This window comes from Nothoprocta perdicaria, unplaced genomic scaffold, assembly GCF_003342845.1.
Source record: "Nothoprocta perdicaria isolate Ctin4 unplaced genomic scaffold, notPer1 scaffold_1, whole genome shotgun sequence".
Taxonomy (NCBI): Eukaryota; Metazoa; Chordata; class Aves; order Tinamiformes; family Tinamidae; genus Nothoprocta; species Nothoprocta perdicaria.
The window spans coordinates 10,545,327-10,561,409 of NW_020454093.1; the positions used below are offsets into that span (position 1 = coordinate 10,545,327).

At 40.6% G+C, this 16,083-nt stretch overlaps 2 protein-coding genes across 2 annotated transcripts in view; both read right to left on the reverse strand.

Annotated features, from left to right (window-relative positions):
* Window positions 1-15,973, reverse strand: part of ITGA1 (integrin subunit alpha 1) — a 63,568-nt gene extending 47,595 nt beyond the window's left edge. The window contains exon 1 of the mRNA XM_026037551.1: window positions 15,953-15,973. The gene's annotated coding sequence lies outside the window, so the exon portion shown is untranslated. The remainder of the gene's footprint in view (window positions 1-15,952) is intronic.
* On the reverse strand, window positions 7,631-10,995 carry PELO (pelota mRNA surveillance and ribosome rescue factor). Its single transcript, XM_026037564.1, has 2 exons — window positions 10,247-10,995; window positions 7,631-9,149 (listed from the first exon to the last, which is right to left on the reverse strand). Exons 1-2 carry the CDS (start codon window positions 10,970-10,972, stop codon window positions 8,718-8,720), a joined length of 1,158 nt encoding a protein of 385 aa, XP_025893349.1. The 5' UTR covers window positions 10,973-10,995; the 3' UTR covers window positions 7,631-8,717.
* Window positions 15,974-16,083: the final 110 nt, after the last annotated feature.

Genomic DNA, 16,083 nt, shown 5'->3' on the forward strand with positions numbered 1-16,083 from the left:
TTTTAGTCCACAGGTTCTGTCTATCTGATGTCTCTAAAAAGCATCAATATCAATTCAGCTATTATACAAGAAAACTGCAATAAGTGCAGTGGAACAGACAAGATGAAAATGTACAAATATCTATTTCTTCCTTTRACCTTATGTAAGACTTCTATGTGGGTAAAATGCACGAAATCCACTACTTTTGTGTAGTAGAAAGACTGCCAACAGGCAGAGAGCTTGGCCATGGAAAAACTGAAGGGCCCATTGAGGCTCTGATAGCCACAGCACAAATCAAYCTCAGATATTAACATATATTAACAGCAATAACAAAATCAACTTGCAAACTATAATCAAGTTGCACATAGAATGACTTTCCTAATACTTTTGATAATASATCTATGATAATTTTCACTGGAATATTTCATTGGATTAGTCATTTTCTTAACTGAGACACTTTCTGTTACAGTAATAGAGAAAGATTATGCCACTCCATCTTTTTGTCTTGACTACATAGAAAAAAAACCATTTTTCCCCATTAAAAATATTAACTTCCCTTAATAGTGACCTGAAAACTATTACTTCTTAGTATTAAGACTTTCTTAAGAACTTTGTATTCAAAATGCAACTAATAAAAGCTGTAGCAAAATGTAATCAAAAGGATTTTACAAAACTGAACTCTAGTTGAACTGCCACAGAGACACTTCCACAGCATGTAAGAGAAAGCATTTTTGCAGAACAAAATATTCTAGTTAAACTGATATTTGCAAATTTAACTAATGTTACTTACAATTTTCCAACAGCACAACTGGAGAGTGAGGAAATTTGTTGTGGCTAAAACAAATTTTGAAAAGTTTAAAGACTCCTTGACATTGAGTTTAACCTGAAAATGGACCATCATCCAAACAGACCCTATCATCTATTGCTTTTAACTCTTTGCAAGGAATAAAGTGGAATCATCAGTAATACTGTTCAAGATGTTGTTTAAAGCACTTTCTCAGATCAGTAACTAGAAAWCATGCCTACAGTGGGAAAGTATTTGTTAAGACGTTGCTACAAGCAGTACAGGGAAAGAAAGTCATTATTTGTTGCAACCTTGGAATTCTGCCAAGAAAGAGCCCCAGATACCAGCATTTCTCATATGATGAGGTCAGAGGGAAGTGCYTTTTTATCCCCCAAACACACAGCAGATAAATTCCAGCATAGGATAGCCTGCTCTATGGTGTGAGAACACAGCAGAGCAGGCACCGTCTGTTTAGAAGGGTCAATATTAATCTACTTAGTATACTAAGTCTGAGCTATTCTTAAGCAAACATAAGCTTGGAAAAATCATGGTATCAGTTCTCTAAAAGACTTCTAGAGGTCTCCTGGTTTGTACCTTTTTCCTGTTTATTGGGGAAAGGGGAGATAATCCTCAGCTAGTCTCTCTCTTTACACTCCTCTTCAGTTTTATGCTCCTGRCCCTATGAACTGTTAAGTGGAATAAGAACTTGTGCTTGCCCTGCACAGTTCAAATCTCTGGTTCAGTCTTAACATACACTATGCATTTTTAACTGTGAAACCCAAACATTTAGGAGTGTGGGATTGCAAGCGACCACAGCATCCATTACATCTTATCTTCCACGAACMCAGGCAACTGCTGTCTAATGTAGAAATAGCCACAAAAAGCACTTCCACATACCACAAGTCACAAAATACACTGYACTCCATGGGAGAAGAAGAAAAAAGGCAACAAAAAAGAAAACACMTTTAGAATAGCAATGCAAAGCTTTTTCATTGTTCCACACTCCATTTTGACAGAAAATGACACAACTGATACTGCACGGGGCAGTTCATAAAGTGCAGTTACCTAAGCACTTTAATGTTATTCTTTTCTCTGTTGATATCCGCATATTTTGTGTTTCAAAATACATTTTCCAAAACTAGAATAATGCCATAAATAAAAACTAGAAAATGCCGTAAAAACAACATATAAAATATGCACATGATAATTACATCACTGACCACATCTACTACGTTTGAAAGACGAATAGAAAGAGCTATGGTGGCAACAAGAGCACACACACCTCTCGTACTCCTGGTAGCTGCATTTCAGTTGGATTTTATCACAAACCAGGTAAAAGCATTACAGAATTTATCTCAGGCCTTATTACWGCAAATGTTCATTTTCATTGGTCACTAAACAATTCAGGGAAATTTGGAACTAGCCATGAAGAGAAAATAAGGGGAAGGTTTGTTTCCCGCCCCCCCAAAAATATAGTCAGACTGTAGAGGGACAAAAACATCCTGCTTTTTAGATGCAATTTAAGATAGAGCTTTCTACATGAATGACTGGCGCTAATACCTACATTTCCCTCCCACGGCACAAGAAGTACACCCGTGATTTCAAGATAGCTGTCCAGCCCAGGTCTGTGCAGAAGTGTTCTAGAGTTAACAACCATTTGACAAAGTACTGGGTGTTCCTTCTTTTAAGGATCTGTGTCAACTTCACAGAAGCACCAATGGAAGTTTATCAGTGAGGAAATGTTATTTTCTTGTGTAGACCTCTCTTATTGAGGGTAAAGTTTGAGAAGCTGAGGTCAGCTACTCCATTTTTGGAGATAGTTAATCATGATACTTAATCGTCCAAAGTCAACAGGAGCTGCAAGTATTGAATGCMTTTTTTAAAAAGGACTTTTAGAAGTGGCAGAAAGAGCCACGCAACCTCTACTTCACAGTGCTCCTAGAACTTATGCAAGTATTTGCTTCCATATCAAATACTGCCACCAGCTTTCCATAAGCAACAGCTGATCTACATCTCCAGCAGCAGTAACAGAGCTGCAATCGACCACATCCAACCTGCTGGAGCTGAGAAACAATCCCTGCTAATCCGSTCCTGCTGCGAGCTCTGCCCTGCTTTGCAAGCTGCATGGTCCTAACCCGGCCACTGAGAACTGGACTGATACAAACTGGACAGACTCAACATGCCACTAAAGCAACAACAGCCCCAAATTCCCTGCTTCTGTTCAGAGCACAGGGCTCAGAAACGCAGAGTGGATGCCATACTTTGCAGGGTAAACAAGCTCCACACTAAAGAGACCTTTTGCTCTGATTCTTACTGGAAGGCTATTCCCACTTCTCATTTTTTTCAGTACTAGACATTTTATACGCTYCAGCATACAGTCATTGCTGGCCAGTTCCCATGTCAAAATAAAAGTATGTAAGCTAGAGAATGAAAGTTTTGCAAGAGTCCTAGAAGTATAAGTGAAAACACTCAATATCAAAATATTACCATCTCAGGCTCTAAACATTTTTAGTGACAAGTCAATAAATGCATCCTTGTCTCATTCCTTAAAAAAAGCAAAACAAAACCAAACATACACTCAAAAAAACTCCACRCTTTCAAACCTGCATAGGCCAGAGACACAGGACTTCAAAATCAGGAACAGTTACACTTGCTGGTGTCAGTGCAACATCAATTTGGTTCTTTCTGAACACTTCATAGGATCTTCCTGTCATTATAAAACTAGCACATGAGCATGCAAGTAAAACATGCAGATGACTTGCAGTGGCGTAAGCAACCAAAAAAAACTCTTGTTTACCAAAATCAGAGTATTTGTCTGTGTGACTAATTATCTCCTGCACGCCAAGAGTTATCCCACATGAGTGGGACAGTTCTGGTTCAGCTGTCTCAACTAAGATGTATTTAGTTATTTATACAGTGTGGAGTAGGTCTTACCGAAAAGACCAATTAAAAAAGGAAGCATCTTTAGCCTCTTGCTAACAATGAATCAGAGAACTGTGTAAGGCTTCATGTCTTTTGCCCCATATGAGTCCTTTGCTGTTCTAGGCTTGGCTTTCATTAGATATTTCATTAGGGATCAGAGGAAAACCTGTCTGGTGTGCATGTTCCTAAAAGGACTAGTGTCAACTAATTAAGATTCTTTAAAGAAAAGGAGACTTCCAACAACATACCTTATCAACTCCAAGTTGAATTCTAAGTAATTATTAGAGTATTATAACAATAATTATGTTACTTGTGAAMATCGCATTTCCAGAACTGAAAACAATACATTAAAGATCAATACAGAAGAATTAGACAGGAGCTGGCAGTGGTGGAAAGTCGCTGCTTAATGTTGCGTTTCCAGCAAAGACACTGATTTGGAAGCAAGCGTGGCTCTGGTATCTGCTCCCCTCTGTTTCTTGTACAGTGGAACAAGAGGAAGAATTATTTTCAAACACCAGAATAAACAAACAAAAAAGAATTCAGAGACCTTGGTCTCACATTCTACTTTACACTAAGACACCTTAAGAGARAATTTTTGCCAGAGAAGCTAAACTGCATTTTTAATACAGTCAAACTTGTAAGTTTAGAGAGAATGTGTTTGACAGCTTGGTTGTTATAATGGACATATTTCTTACCTTTAGCTACATTAGGCATGCATTAAACTTCAAATCAAAGTCACTGAATTATGTGAGTCAAGTACAAAAAATGTGGCTGCACTAAGCATTATGTTTATTAAGTCACACAAGCAASTTGACAGCCTATGTTTACTCTTTCCACCGCTGAAAAAGCCCAGGCTTAGCTCACGTCAGAGCCTGACTTAAGACCTGTAATAATAACCACAAGATCCAAGCACTTTGGCATTTGCTTATATCTAAATTAGCAGAGTTGTGGGGTAGTAGAATATTGTTTCCCTACAAAAAAATTGAATGCAACAGCCTCTTTACACAAATTACGGCTGTTTTATCTTAACACAAATTATGGCTGTTTTATAAGAGAATCACTGATGCTTCAAAATCAAATAGGGTCATGTTTCTCTCTACCATTCTCACTATAAGCAAGGCAAACTAAAATTAAAAAAAAAAAAAAAAAAAAAAAAAAAAAAAAAAAAAAAANGCCCCAGCAGCAAACAGCCCTGTTACTTAAATGATATCTCAAAAGTTTGCAGGTGCAGATTTAATAAGAACCTAGGTGGGAAAGGCCACAAGAGCTGTAACCTCCCCACATTAGCAGAGCTTGATGAAGAAACGTTTTTTCTTGCTCTCTGATCTACCAGTTGCTTCTATCAATCCTCATCCTTAAGAACGAAGTTCTTAAAATGTAAAACCAGGTGGATATAGAGTGGATGAGACTATTAAAAAAATATCTTCAGTTTTGCCTTATTTAAAAAGTATGGAGCTAAGTGGATTTCTGAAGCCATTCTTTTTATTTATTTTTTAAATTATTCTTCATTTATCTGGAAAGGATTCAAGTTTTTAGTTATAAACAAGGATTCTTAATTGCAGGCTTTAAAACTGCAGCTTCACATTCTGCGAGTTACTTTCTTAAATCCTGTGTAGAAGAAACAGACCTGACAGTGCACAGAAGCTGCTGGGAATAAAACAGCATTAAAAAATTGAGGACATGTTTTTCCATAAACAGAACGTCTAGTGTTATAGGAAACAGACTTATTTTCTTTAAAAACAGAAATACAAAAACTTTAGAGGAAAGGAAACCTCCCAGCTTGCCATTATAGAACCAAACAATTTCCAGATGGATGATGCAGCTTCCAGAGAAAACTTAAAGAAGCTCAAATTGTAGGTAAGATAACTGAGAAGGTAACTGTAACACAAAAGATGGCAAATGAAGGTCAGCAGCCTAAAATTAAATTCAGTATATCCTCAAAGGGGAACCAAATTTGCTTTCAGGGCTACTTAAGCTTTAAGAAAATAGTGGCAAACAATCAAAATTACTTCTGACATTTACATGGCTTTAAAAATAGCATACCAGGTGCATCACAAATTAAGCTGCATAACACAGGTGGTCAGGTGGGTTTCTCTTGCAAGATCATTTATTAGCAGTATTTTACTATAATAGCCTACACTAGGCAATGCAGGAAGGAGGAAGACAGGGAACTCCCCAGGTCAAGTGAAGTACTTACAGATTTAAGAGATTGATATTTTATGTCGCTATATAGCTAAGAAGATTCTTTAGTCTACTGCTTGTGATGGCTGTATGTTTTGCAATGAACTTTATCCCATAAACACTCCCCAAAAGAATGATATAGTCACAACTGGGTTTAAATGCCAGATGTGACACAACTAAGAAAACTTGGCTCTGCTCCAAAGTATGAGGTTGCAAGAGAAGCTCTATGACCTAAATCAGTGGATCTTTGGGGCTAAATGCAGACCAGACTTCAGGATCAAGCAATTTTTTTTTTTTAAGTTTCCTTTCCATAAAACTTTCTAAATATTAATAAGGGGATAGCTATTTATTTTGAAAAAGGAAAAAAAAAGATAAACAAGTTCATTAATCCACACAATTATATCAAAAATCAAACAGAAGCAMAAATTAGGATATTGTTTGAAGTTACTAAAGACCTAAGGATTAGGAGAACAATTCTCTTTAGCATTCAATTTTACGGACAGATTTTAGTTTATCATTTAATACGTCTATTTCCAAAGAAAGGTCAAGAAAAGTATTTTCCCATGGCTATAGCACTTACTGATTCAAGCTGCAGATAATACGCATCTCTGTAGGTGCTATTGCAAACAGAAGTGACAGAAGCATTTTTGCCAATCTGGACTTTACAAGTCATTCAAGATTCCCTTAAATATAAAAGATATGGACATCTCGGGAATTCTGCCAGGTCAAGCATCTGCAGTACTGAGCACAGGCTCCTTTCAAAACCAAGCCCTTAAGCTGTTTCCTGAAACCGGATGCATTTGTCTACATAATGATTGTGCATCTATTTTACTACAGAAGTGCTTGGAAAAAAAAAAAAAATCCCACCCTTCCATATTTTAGGCAACTAGATATAGTTCTTTCAGAYACTTAAAACAATGATAATACTAGCTAAAAAAAAAAGAAAAAAATGGACAGTTATAAGTATTTTCAAAAAAATCACTACGAAGACATTTTCTTACCAAATACTTTCCATTATACCTTAAATATCAAATAAAAAGTTGTATTTTTTCTATTGTAACAAATAAAAACTTACAGAATAGTTACTGCAACCTTCCTACAATTTGCAGCAAAACTTCCTCACCGTTCCTTTTTTAAATGGAATAACTTGGCTCAAGTTGGTCCAAAAGAAAAGCAAACCATTCTGCAATCTAGAATTAATAAGATTCCAAGTTAAAGCATTTGATATCTCTTTTAGTTTGTTGGGAAACAAATTAAAGAGTTTCCTTCTGTAATACAGTTTTAACCTTAGAGTCTATGAAAAAGAACACGTGGAAAGAACATGAAAAAGAACATGAATTAGAGCTGGACTAATAGTATGTGAAAAACAAGATGCAAGAACAGTTTTAATTCAAAAAGCCTTCCTCATCAGGGGGTTAGGACTAAAGCTTCAGTAGGGATGATTTAGCAATACATGATAYTGTCAGCATCATGGGAGCATCTTTATAAAAGTTTTCTGAAGTTATTCTGGCTAGACTGAAAGCTTTAAAACACTTTAAAAAAAAAAGGTTATCATTCAGTTCTTGTCTGTATTTCACAAGACTTAAATTTACTTAAATTTGATTTTAATTTTTGGCAACTCTCATGTCCTTCAACTTAAACAAATTATAGCTTATTTACACACATAACCTACACCATCAACTCAGAGTTTAAATTAAACAATCCCCTTTCAGGGGAATCTTGTCAACAGTTTGTGTTTCTTCAACGTAACATACAATGTTCACTGGAGAAAAAAAAAGGCATCATAGTTCTCCAAGTGCTTTTGTTATATTAAACAACCAGAAAAGCAAGACAGTTTTAGAGTTCAGTACTCTGTGTGTGTATATATAAATTACAGTTTTATAAACACAACAACCCTACAAGCTRTAAGTTTTAAATGAGTAAATGATTACATCGGTAGTGAAATAACAGGTTATGAAATTATCTGAACTATTTATGGTCAAAAGATTCCTAACAGAAAACAAGGAGGTTTTGGTAAACCATAATTGTATGGATAAGGTTCTGAAGAACTAGAGAGGAAATAATCCTAATGCCATTGGGATTCCTCATTAGAAAACCCCATTAGAAAAAGTCAATTGCAAAACAGCATAGCTTGTTAGCCCTCAGAACTATCTTCCAAGAAATCATCATTTAAGAGATATCTCAAGTGAGCTTACTGAGCTCCACAATTTGTCCTGCATCTGCTTTTATATTTGGGAAGAAATAACATAAAAGGTCTAATTTCTGAAAGACAGCTTCAAATAYCTCCAAAGTATAAAAGTATACACATGCACCAAAGACACCCCTGAYATGACATTCATCACGTTCCTCTACCCTTTTCCTAAGAAATGGAAAGTAAGAAGTTCAGAAGATCAAGCTGGAAGTTGTAAAGATCACTGCTGAGGAAGTTTAAGATTTTAATACTACTTGCCAGCATGTTAAAAACAAATCAACACCTAAAACAAACAAAAAGATCTCCACAGAAATAAAGACAATTTGGTGTGTTTCTCCCTCTTAATTTATTATCTTTTCCTACACATTTCAAAATTGAATTGCCAATCTGCATGAATACACAAGAAGAACAGCTTTTGAGATTGAAATCAATTTCTTGCACTGTTGAAACTCCAGTATGTAAATTGCAAAACCAATCAGCTCCAAACCACCATGTATCCATAATTTGTCATAGAAGAGGTATCCTTTAGAACAGAGATTTAAGAAATGCTACCAAAAAAAGCTTAAATTATATGTCATGGCACATCTTCACAGTCTTCAGGAAGGGAGGCTGTCTTTTCWGCGTGAACTGGGGAAAAATAAGGCTGGAATGAAGTCAGCATCAATCTTCTTCGGAGCTAGATTCATCTTCCTGGTCAGAGAGCTCAGCAACAGGGAAGCGCAGGATGGCAGCCACCCCCGTCAGCTGCCCCAGCTGCTCCCCAGACACGTGAAGGCTGGAGAAGATTCGCACCGTGCCCATGTTCTCCCGCACACTATCTACCAACTTAACGTATCGAGTGCGGGTAGCCACATCCTGGTGCCGGAAAAGCTCATCACTGATCAGCAACGTATCAATAGCCATGGCTTCGTTGGCCTTCTCCACGTGTTTTAGACCATAAAAAGCCCGGTCTGGCTCATGCTGCAGCATTTTATAGAAGTCATCTAAGGCTTTGACCTCACCAGCTGCCTTCGTGTCAGAGAGGCGGCTAGTTACAGCTGGATCACACAGGGCTTCCTTCAGTGCATATTTATGTCCAGAGGAAGAGTGCACCTACAGTAAACACAGTTAGAGGTATGTATTTTAAAACAAAAAGACCGTTTTCTTGATTAACCAAGTACAAACAATTTCCTCTCTACATAATATTTATCTAGCTAATTATAGGTGTAGCATTCATTTGATACACAAATGACTTTTCCCAGGGGAGCTCCTCTTCTGCAAACCCAAACCTAACCCTAATTCCTCAAACTTAGTACTTTAAGAGGTATAGGAAAGATGCTTCTCTTACTCAAAAAGTTCTTTATATAAGCAAGGTACTGTACAAAGCCCCGATGCAGGAAGAACCACATAGCTCTACCGAGAAATTAAGTCTTCTTTAGCCTTTAAGTATTTGAAAAGAGAAAGACCTCTTAAGGTTGCAGAGATACAGTGCAAAAGCATTAAGCCATACCCCTCAAAAGAGGTCTGCAGACATACTAGTCATGTAGTTGTGTGCATAAAAGCCTTTCACGCTTTCTGCTGTCATTTTGCTAAAATTTAAGAAACAGGTTTCTATACAATTCAAGACTCCTTAACTTTGTGTTCCTCCCATATGGGGACACCCTCCATAGTTTGGAAGGCCTAGATTACAGCCCTGCTGTAATTCAGAAGCAACAGCCCTAAGAAACTTCTACTTTTTGTGCTGGCTTTGATTTTTTTATTTTTTTTTTTTAACAGAAAATAAGACACTCAGACAACTAAGCAACAGGGGAAAAAGCTACTGTACTGTTTGTATAATCTTTAGCCATTTACTGCAAAACTAGCAGCAGTATTAACTAACCTACATAACACCCAAACTCTTCAATATTTTTCTTTTTTAAAAAGTTTGAGAAAACTTATTTCATGCATGTCCCACATTATGAGAGAATAACAGTACAGGTGTCAAATATCTAGCATTTTCTCTATTCCCCTTCAAGCTCTTCTAGAAAGAGTACATCACTGTCCTGCTTACCTAGGCCAAAATTTGAGAGAACAGTTTTCTCACAATGAGAAAAAGTTCTGTCCTCTAGAGATTAAATTATTTCCTACCCTCCTCTTAACTCTCTTCCATTACTACAGGCAGCTCCCAAACCTCTGTGATCATCTACTACACAGGTGGTTTGGCCCCTTACCTGCAGGAACTTGGACCTGTTCTCCAGCAGGAGCTTGTTGTCGGTCTTGACCGCCTGCTGAAACATGTAGTCACAAAACTGCTCCCGCACGAAGCCCGGGCTGGCCACCAGCACGCACTTCACCACCTCAAAGTTGATGTGCCGCTGGATGGCCTGCACCACCTGCTCGTAAAACCTCTCGAGGGCCCGGTCGTGCTGCGAGCAGTTCCCCCTGCGCTTGCGTGGGATGTTCACCTCCACCTTGGCGCGGGTGAGGGTCATGCTGGGCGTCACGAGGCAGACGTGGGCCAGCCCCTCCTGCATGACCACGGCGGCCACGTCGGCGCTCCAGGCCGGGTCGCAGGCCTGCTCGATGCGCTCCAGCACCACGCTGTCCCACTGCTTCTTGGCCAGCGTGAACTGCCGGTTGGGCTCCAGCTCGATGGTGTGGTAGGCACCCATCTTGACGTACTCATTCTCCTGGATGTTGGTGCCCTTGACGCGCAGCTGGCAGGCCTGCGAGTCGAAGTCGATGGTCTCCACGCAGAGCGTGAGCGTGGTGCGCACGCGGTTGCTGCCCACGCTGCCCGTGGCCGACTCGGTCTGCACCTTGCGGATGGTGGAGGCGCGCAGGCTGTCGCCCACCTGCAGCAGGTTGTACGTGTGCCACATGTCCTCGGGYTCCTCGGGGATGAGCGTCACCTGCCCCGCGTTGTCCTTCTCCAGGTCCTTCCGCACCAGCCGCATCCCGACGGCTCCCGGCGCAGCCGCGCCCTCCGCTCCCCCGCAGTCGCGCCGGCCGGCCCGGGCCTGGCTCCCGGCTTCACCCCTGGCCCCGGCGGGCCCCTATGCGCTCCCGGACGGTTACCCGGTCCCGGCGGGCCCCAACGCGCTCCCGGACGGTTACCCGGTCCCGGCGGGTCTCCGGTGGCGAGGCCTGAGCTCAGCCGGGCCGCGACGCGTCGGCTCCGCCACGCACAGGCCACCGGCTTCTCGCCCCTTCTTTGCGCATGCGCCCCCAGCCCAAAGGCGTCCCSCCTCCCCTGCGCATGCGCGCAGCCCCACCGAAAAGGCGACGGCGCCACGCACGACTCACTCCCCTGCACCGCCGCGCTCGACACGCATGCGCAGTGCGCCTCCCGGCACCGCGGCGGGCGCAGCCGGCGCATGCGCGGTGGCGGCTCCAACGGCCGTTGCGAGCGGCGGTAACCGTCGCCCGCGCCCGTCCCTGCGGGCTGCGGAGCCAAACTGATATTTTAGCGTTGCGCTTGAACCAGAACCAGAAATGAAMTTCAGCCTGAAGCTTTTGGTTAATTTACAACATCCTATTTACACAGCCTAGCTACAGTTACCCCCTGAATCGGTACTGAAACAACTGAAAACTTGAGCAGCTTCCTGAACCTGCAGGTTATTTCAGAGTTAAGTCTCGAGAGAAGCTTCAGAGACAGCTAAGCACATTGAGGTTAACAAAAGTAAGTAATATTCATTGGAAAAAAATCTGTAGTTATCATTAAAATGTAGATTAGCTCATGGATGGTTGCACGGATGAGGAATCTGAGTATTAGCAATACGCAATGTGCAACCTACCAGAAATCAAAGTCATATATAGGATGTCTGTATAGATCAAAAATGCATATAGGTCAAAATGCCCATATAGATCAACATTGCTGCTTCTTCTGAAATACAGTATATGATACTAGACACCCCTTTTGAAGAAAGAATGTTGCAGATTTAAAAAGGGGAACTGAAAAGCATATGAAAAGAGGATAGAAAATATTTAATTCAAAAAGTAGACAAGCTGATGTGCCAAAATATGCACATAAAATGGTGCCTGGAATAGAGAAAATGAAGTGTCTGTATATTCAGTCTGCTAATAGAAAAGCAAATTTAAGTTTTTTTTTTTTTTTTTTTAACAGAGAAGCTTAGGAGTTCTCTTTTTTCTTTAATAATAATAATAATAATAATAATAATAATAATAATGTGTGGACTGGCATAGAATGGCTTAGAGGTTAAGAACTGAATAGGATATAGCACTATGGTAAGTAAAGCCTATCCCATATCTGCCATTGTGATGTATAGGTTTCAATTATGGAGCACAGGTCTGTAGGAGGGACAGGACACTATCCACAGGTCAGGTCCAATAACGTGCATTTTGTGTTTCTAAGCTCAATACTGATACACAAACAACTTTATCACATATTGCATAAGAAGATTTATTTACGAGTCCTCAGACTCGCTTCCTGTGAACACACACGCTTAACTCTGTTTKCATGGTTTTACAGAAGGAAACAGGACCACCCAAGGGAAAATAATATAAGCATGTGCATAGCTGTTTGTTAAATTTGGACTTGTGTACGCTTGTTACTTTGTGTCAATATTTTGTAGCTTTTTTTTTTTTTAAAAAAACTGTCATTTATTTTTGTAAATGCTATGCGGTAAAAGCATTTTGTAAATGCTTTATGGTTGTAAAATTGCAAAGGTAAACCTGAGGCTACTCTCTCAAGTGAAATTAGCCATAGTGCCTATTAACCTTTCAAATTAATATGTCTGTGCATATTTTTACTATCCAATTACAAAGTTTTCTCTGATCATGGTTCCAGTCTTCTACTTCTTACATGCAGCCTCACATTTCTTATGATGCTATGTATTTCAAATAAAGGTTTCAAGCTGGCATCCAGTGCCAGCAGACAACAGACATTCAGCTCATGCAAGCAGGTAACTTACTGCCAAGGATAAATACATTAAAACAAAAATGTGCAAACAACATTACATTGACTCTTGTAGAAAGAGACATTTTAAAGTGCACTTGGGCCCTTTCTGAAACAGAGGACCACAAGYTTTTAATACAATTGCATAAAGTGATCTCCAAATATACTGTAGCAACCTTAAGCTTGAATGATGCTATCCTCMATTAGCAAGACTATCATTGCCTTAAAAAGAAAAATATTTTTGAGATGATGATGCYTTCCCTGCTCTGGTAAAAAGTAGCTTCTATTCGTTGTTATTCATTTAAATGTTGAAGAATGAGCAGTAGAAGAAAGAAATGACGTATCCAAAGATTTAAGAATAACCTTAAGTTTGAAAGTTCATGCTAATTTTGGTGAGGCCAAAGAGGAATATGTATTTGATTTCAGTAGTGTCAAAACAAGTGGATCCTGTATCAGTATTAACACAGAAGTTCAGAATTACCTGCTCTGTTCCTGTCTTGGTAAAAGACTGCAATTACATGTAGAACCCAGGAGTTCTTACCCTTCATCATTTAAAAAAAAATAAATTTTGAGATAATAATACCTGCATCAATTTAGCATCTCTTTTCAGACTTTAAGCACTGTGCAAGACAAGGTAAAATACTGACAGCATATATTCATAAAATTTCCCTGCCATGCTATTTTTGCAGTATTGTTGTTTTAAAAACCTATGAGACACTGCCCTAGRTCTTCAGGAGTTTGGGGCCTCCTCTGTGGTAGGGAAGGCTTGATCTGCTGTTTTATGAAGAAGCTTTTGTACGCATCTTAGAYGAGACAAAGTAATTTTAATACCTCCTAACCTGGTGTTAAGCCATTGTAACTAGAATTCATTAGTAGATACCTTAGTCCTGTTAACCAATGTATGCAATTCAGAAGAAATGMTAGTGGGAGAGAAATCCGCTGGAAGGTGTTCCTAAGACAAGGATAAGTACCCTTGATCAGTACCAGCAACAAGAACATCAGCAGCAGAAGGGAAAGAGTTGAGAACAAAAAGATGGAAGGGGAGTTAAAACATTAATGAAACTTTTGGGAGTTTTCTTTCTTCCTATCTATTGATCTACAGGACTAGGAGATACTTCAGTTGATCCCTAGTCTTAGCACTTACACTGAAGTGAAACAAAATAAACCTCAATCATCCCTGATAAGTGTTTATCCTCCTTCACTATAAGTTTTTATGAAGTTAATTATGCAGTTCTGGTAGGTAACCCCAAGTCTAATGATTCATTACCTGAAGAGTGAGCAAGTTCTACTGCAAGTTTGACTAAACTTTCTGCATAGCAATTAGGTAGATTTCCACTCGCCCTTTGATGAATAAAGGGAAGCAACTATTAAATAGTGTCCTATTAGCTGGCATTTGCAACTCAGAGAGAGAAAAAAGTCGTGAATGAGTTGTCTCACTAAGGGAAGCATGTATTGCCTTGGAATAATATTCTCAGATAGTTATACTTCCCTAATGATGCATATTTGCATTACTCTCTTTGCCCCTAGATTTCTCTTATGTAGATAAACCCAATTCCTTCATCCTTTCTTCACAGTTATATATCCTTGACTTTTATCAAGCTTGTCACTCTGTACACCCTCTTCTGTTTGTCAATATCTTTTATTAGCCTTCCTGTCCACCAAACTGCCAGAGGCTTCACCAAGTAGAAAATAAGATCAGTACAGAAAATACAGAAATCAGTACTGCAAATACAGAAAGACACCTCCTGCATAGCACTGCTTATGCCTGCCAGAAYGAGATTTTGTTTATTTAGAACCATTAGTCTTATTTATCAGAGACAATTTGAATCTCGTTCTAGTCTTATGTAGTGTCCCCTTGGATTTTCAAGTATATTCTATTTCATAGCAAGTTTTAAAAGGAGAAAAAAAAAAGAAAAAAGAAGTAAGATTTGGATGGGACCCCTTTGAGGTGTCTTCCTGTCTGGGACCCCCTTGAGGTGTCTTCCTATCTGTCAATGCAACTTTTTGTCTTTACTGATGAATCAGCTGTTGGTGATAGCGGTGGCAACACTGCTAGTCTGGGAGGAAGCTGTGGCACACCAGATTGTTACTGCTGTACAAAGCCCCCTCTGTAAAGCAGAGCCAACAAAAGCATATTTGGGGGAGAATATCATTGTGGAATAAAAGTAGTAAATTATCAGTGAAAGAGGGCTAAGCACAGAAAGACCAAGTGCTGCGTTCAGATTTTCACATGCTCCTGTATCCTGTCTTGCCTGACAGGCATGATATAAAAGCCCCACGTAGTCCTGCTTTTCCTTTACTCACTTTAACTTGCATTTTGACTGGTCTTAGGAACCGGTTTGTGTCCCTTGGTGCAGCTCAGCCCTCCTCAGGTCACAGCGTGCCCTGGTTGCCAGCGCCAGGGCTATTGCAGAGCTCAGTACCAGCCTCTGGGAGCACATGAGCCTCAGCGCTGCCCTAACCTCTTTCCGACTTCTTGGACTGCCCTGACTTCAGATCCAAAATGCAACCACTAGCTATGAAGGACAGTTACTTCCAGCATTTGCGTTGCTGTTTTGCTTAACAAGAAGAACAATCTCCAACAATATACAAAGCCCTAATAGGAAACGTTATATATTTGATTCCCAGTCTTTCTGAAGGGAGCTGGGTGCAGTTAACAGTTCCTCACTTCTCTTTCACCACTCCGAACCTCGGAAAGCCAGAGGCGCACAGCTGTCCCGATGAAATAAGCCAGTTTCCAGCGGCACTTCTTTCCGCTAGCAAGGTCCAGCGACCGTGTTTCTTCCCCGCCACCCATCATCACCATCATCCCGCACCCCTTTCCCCCGCTCAGGGCTGCCAGGCAATTTCAGGAGCCCGAGGCGCGCTGGGGGGGCAGCCCCCACGTCCCCGCGGAGCCGCCGCCACCCCGGGCGGCGCATCCCGCGCCAAGGGGAGACGGCGGCGACGCGCGGCAGCCCCGCGCCCGCGCAGCCCCGCGCTCGGAGGAGGCTCCGCGCTCGGGGGAGGCTCCGCTCACCTGCGAGCGCGCAGAGGGAGGCGGCCATGGCGGGCTCCGGCGGGCGGGCGGGCTCCGGCGGGCGAGCGGCTCAGCGCGCTGCGCCTCCCGGCCGCCGCGCAGCCCGCACAGGCATTTCCTGTTTGCTAGGC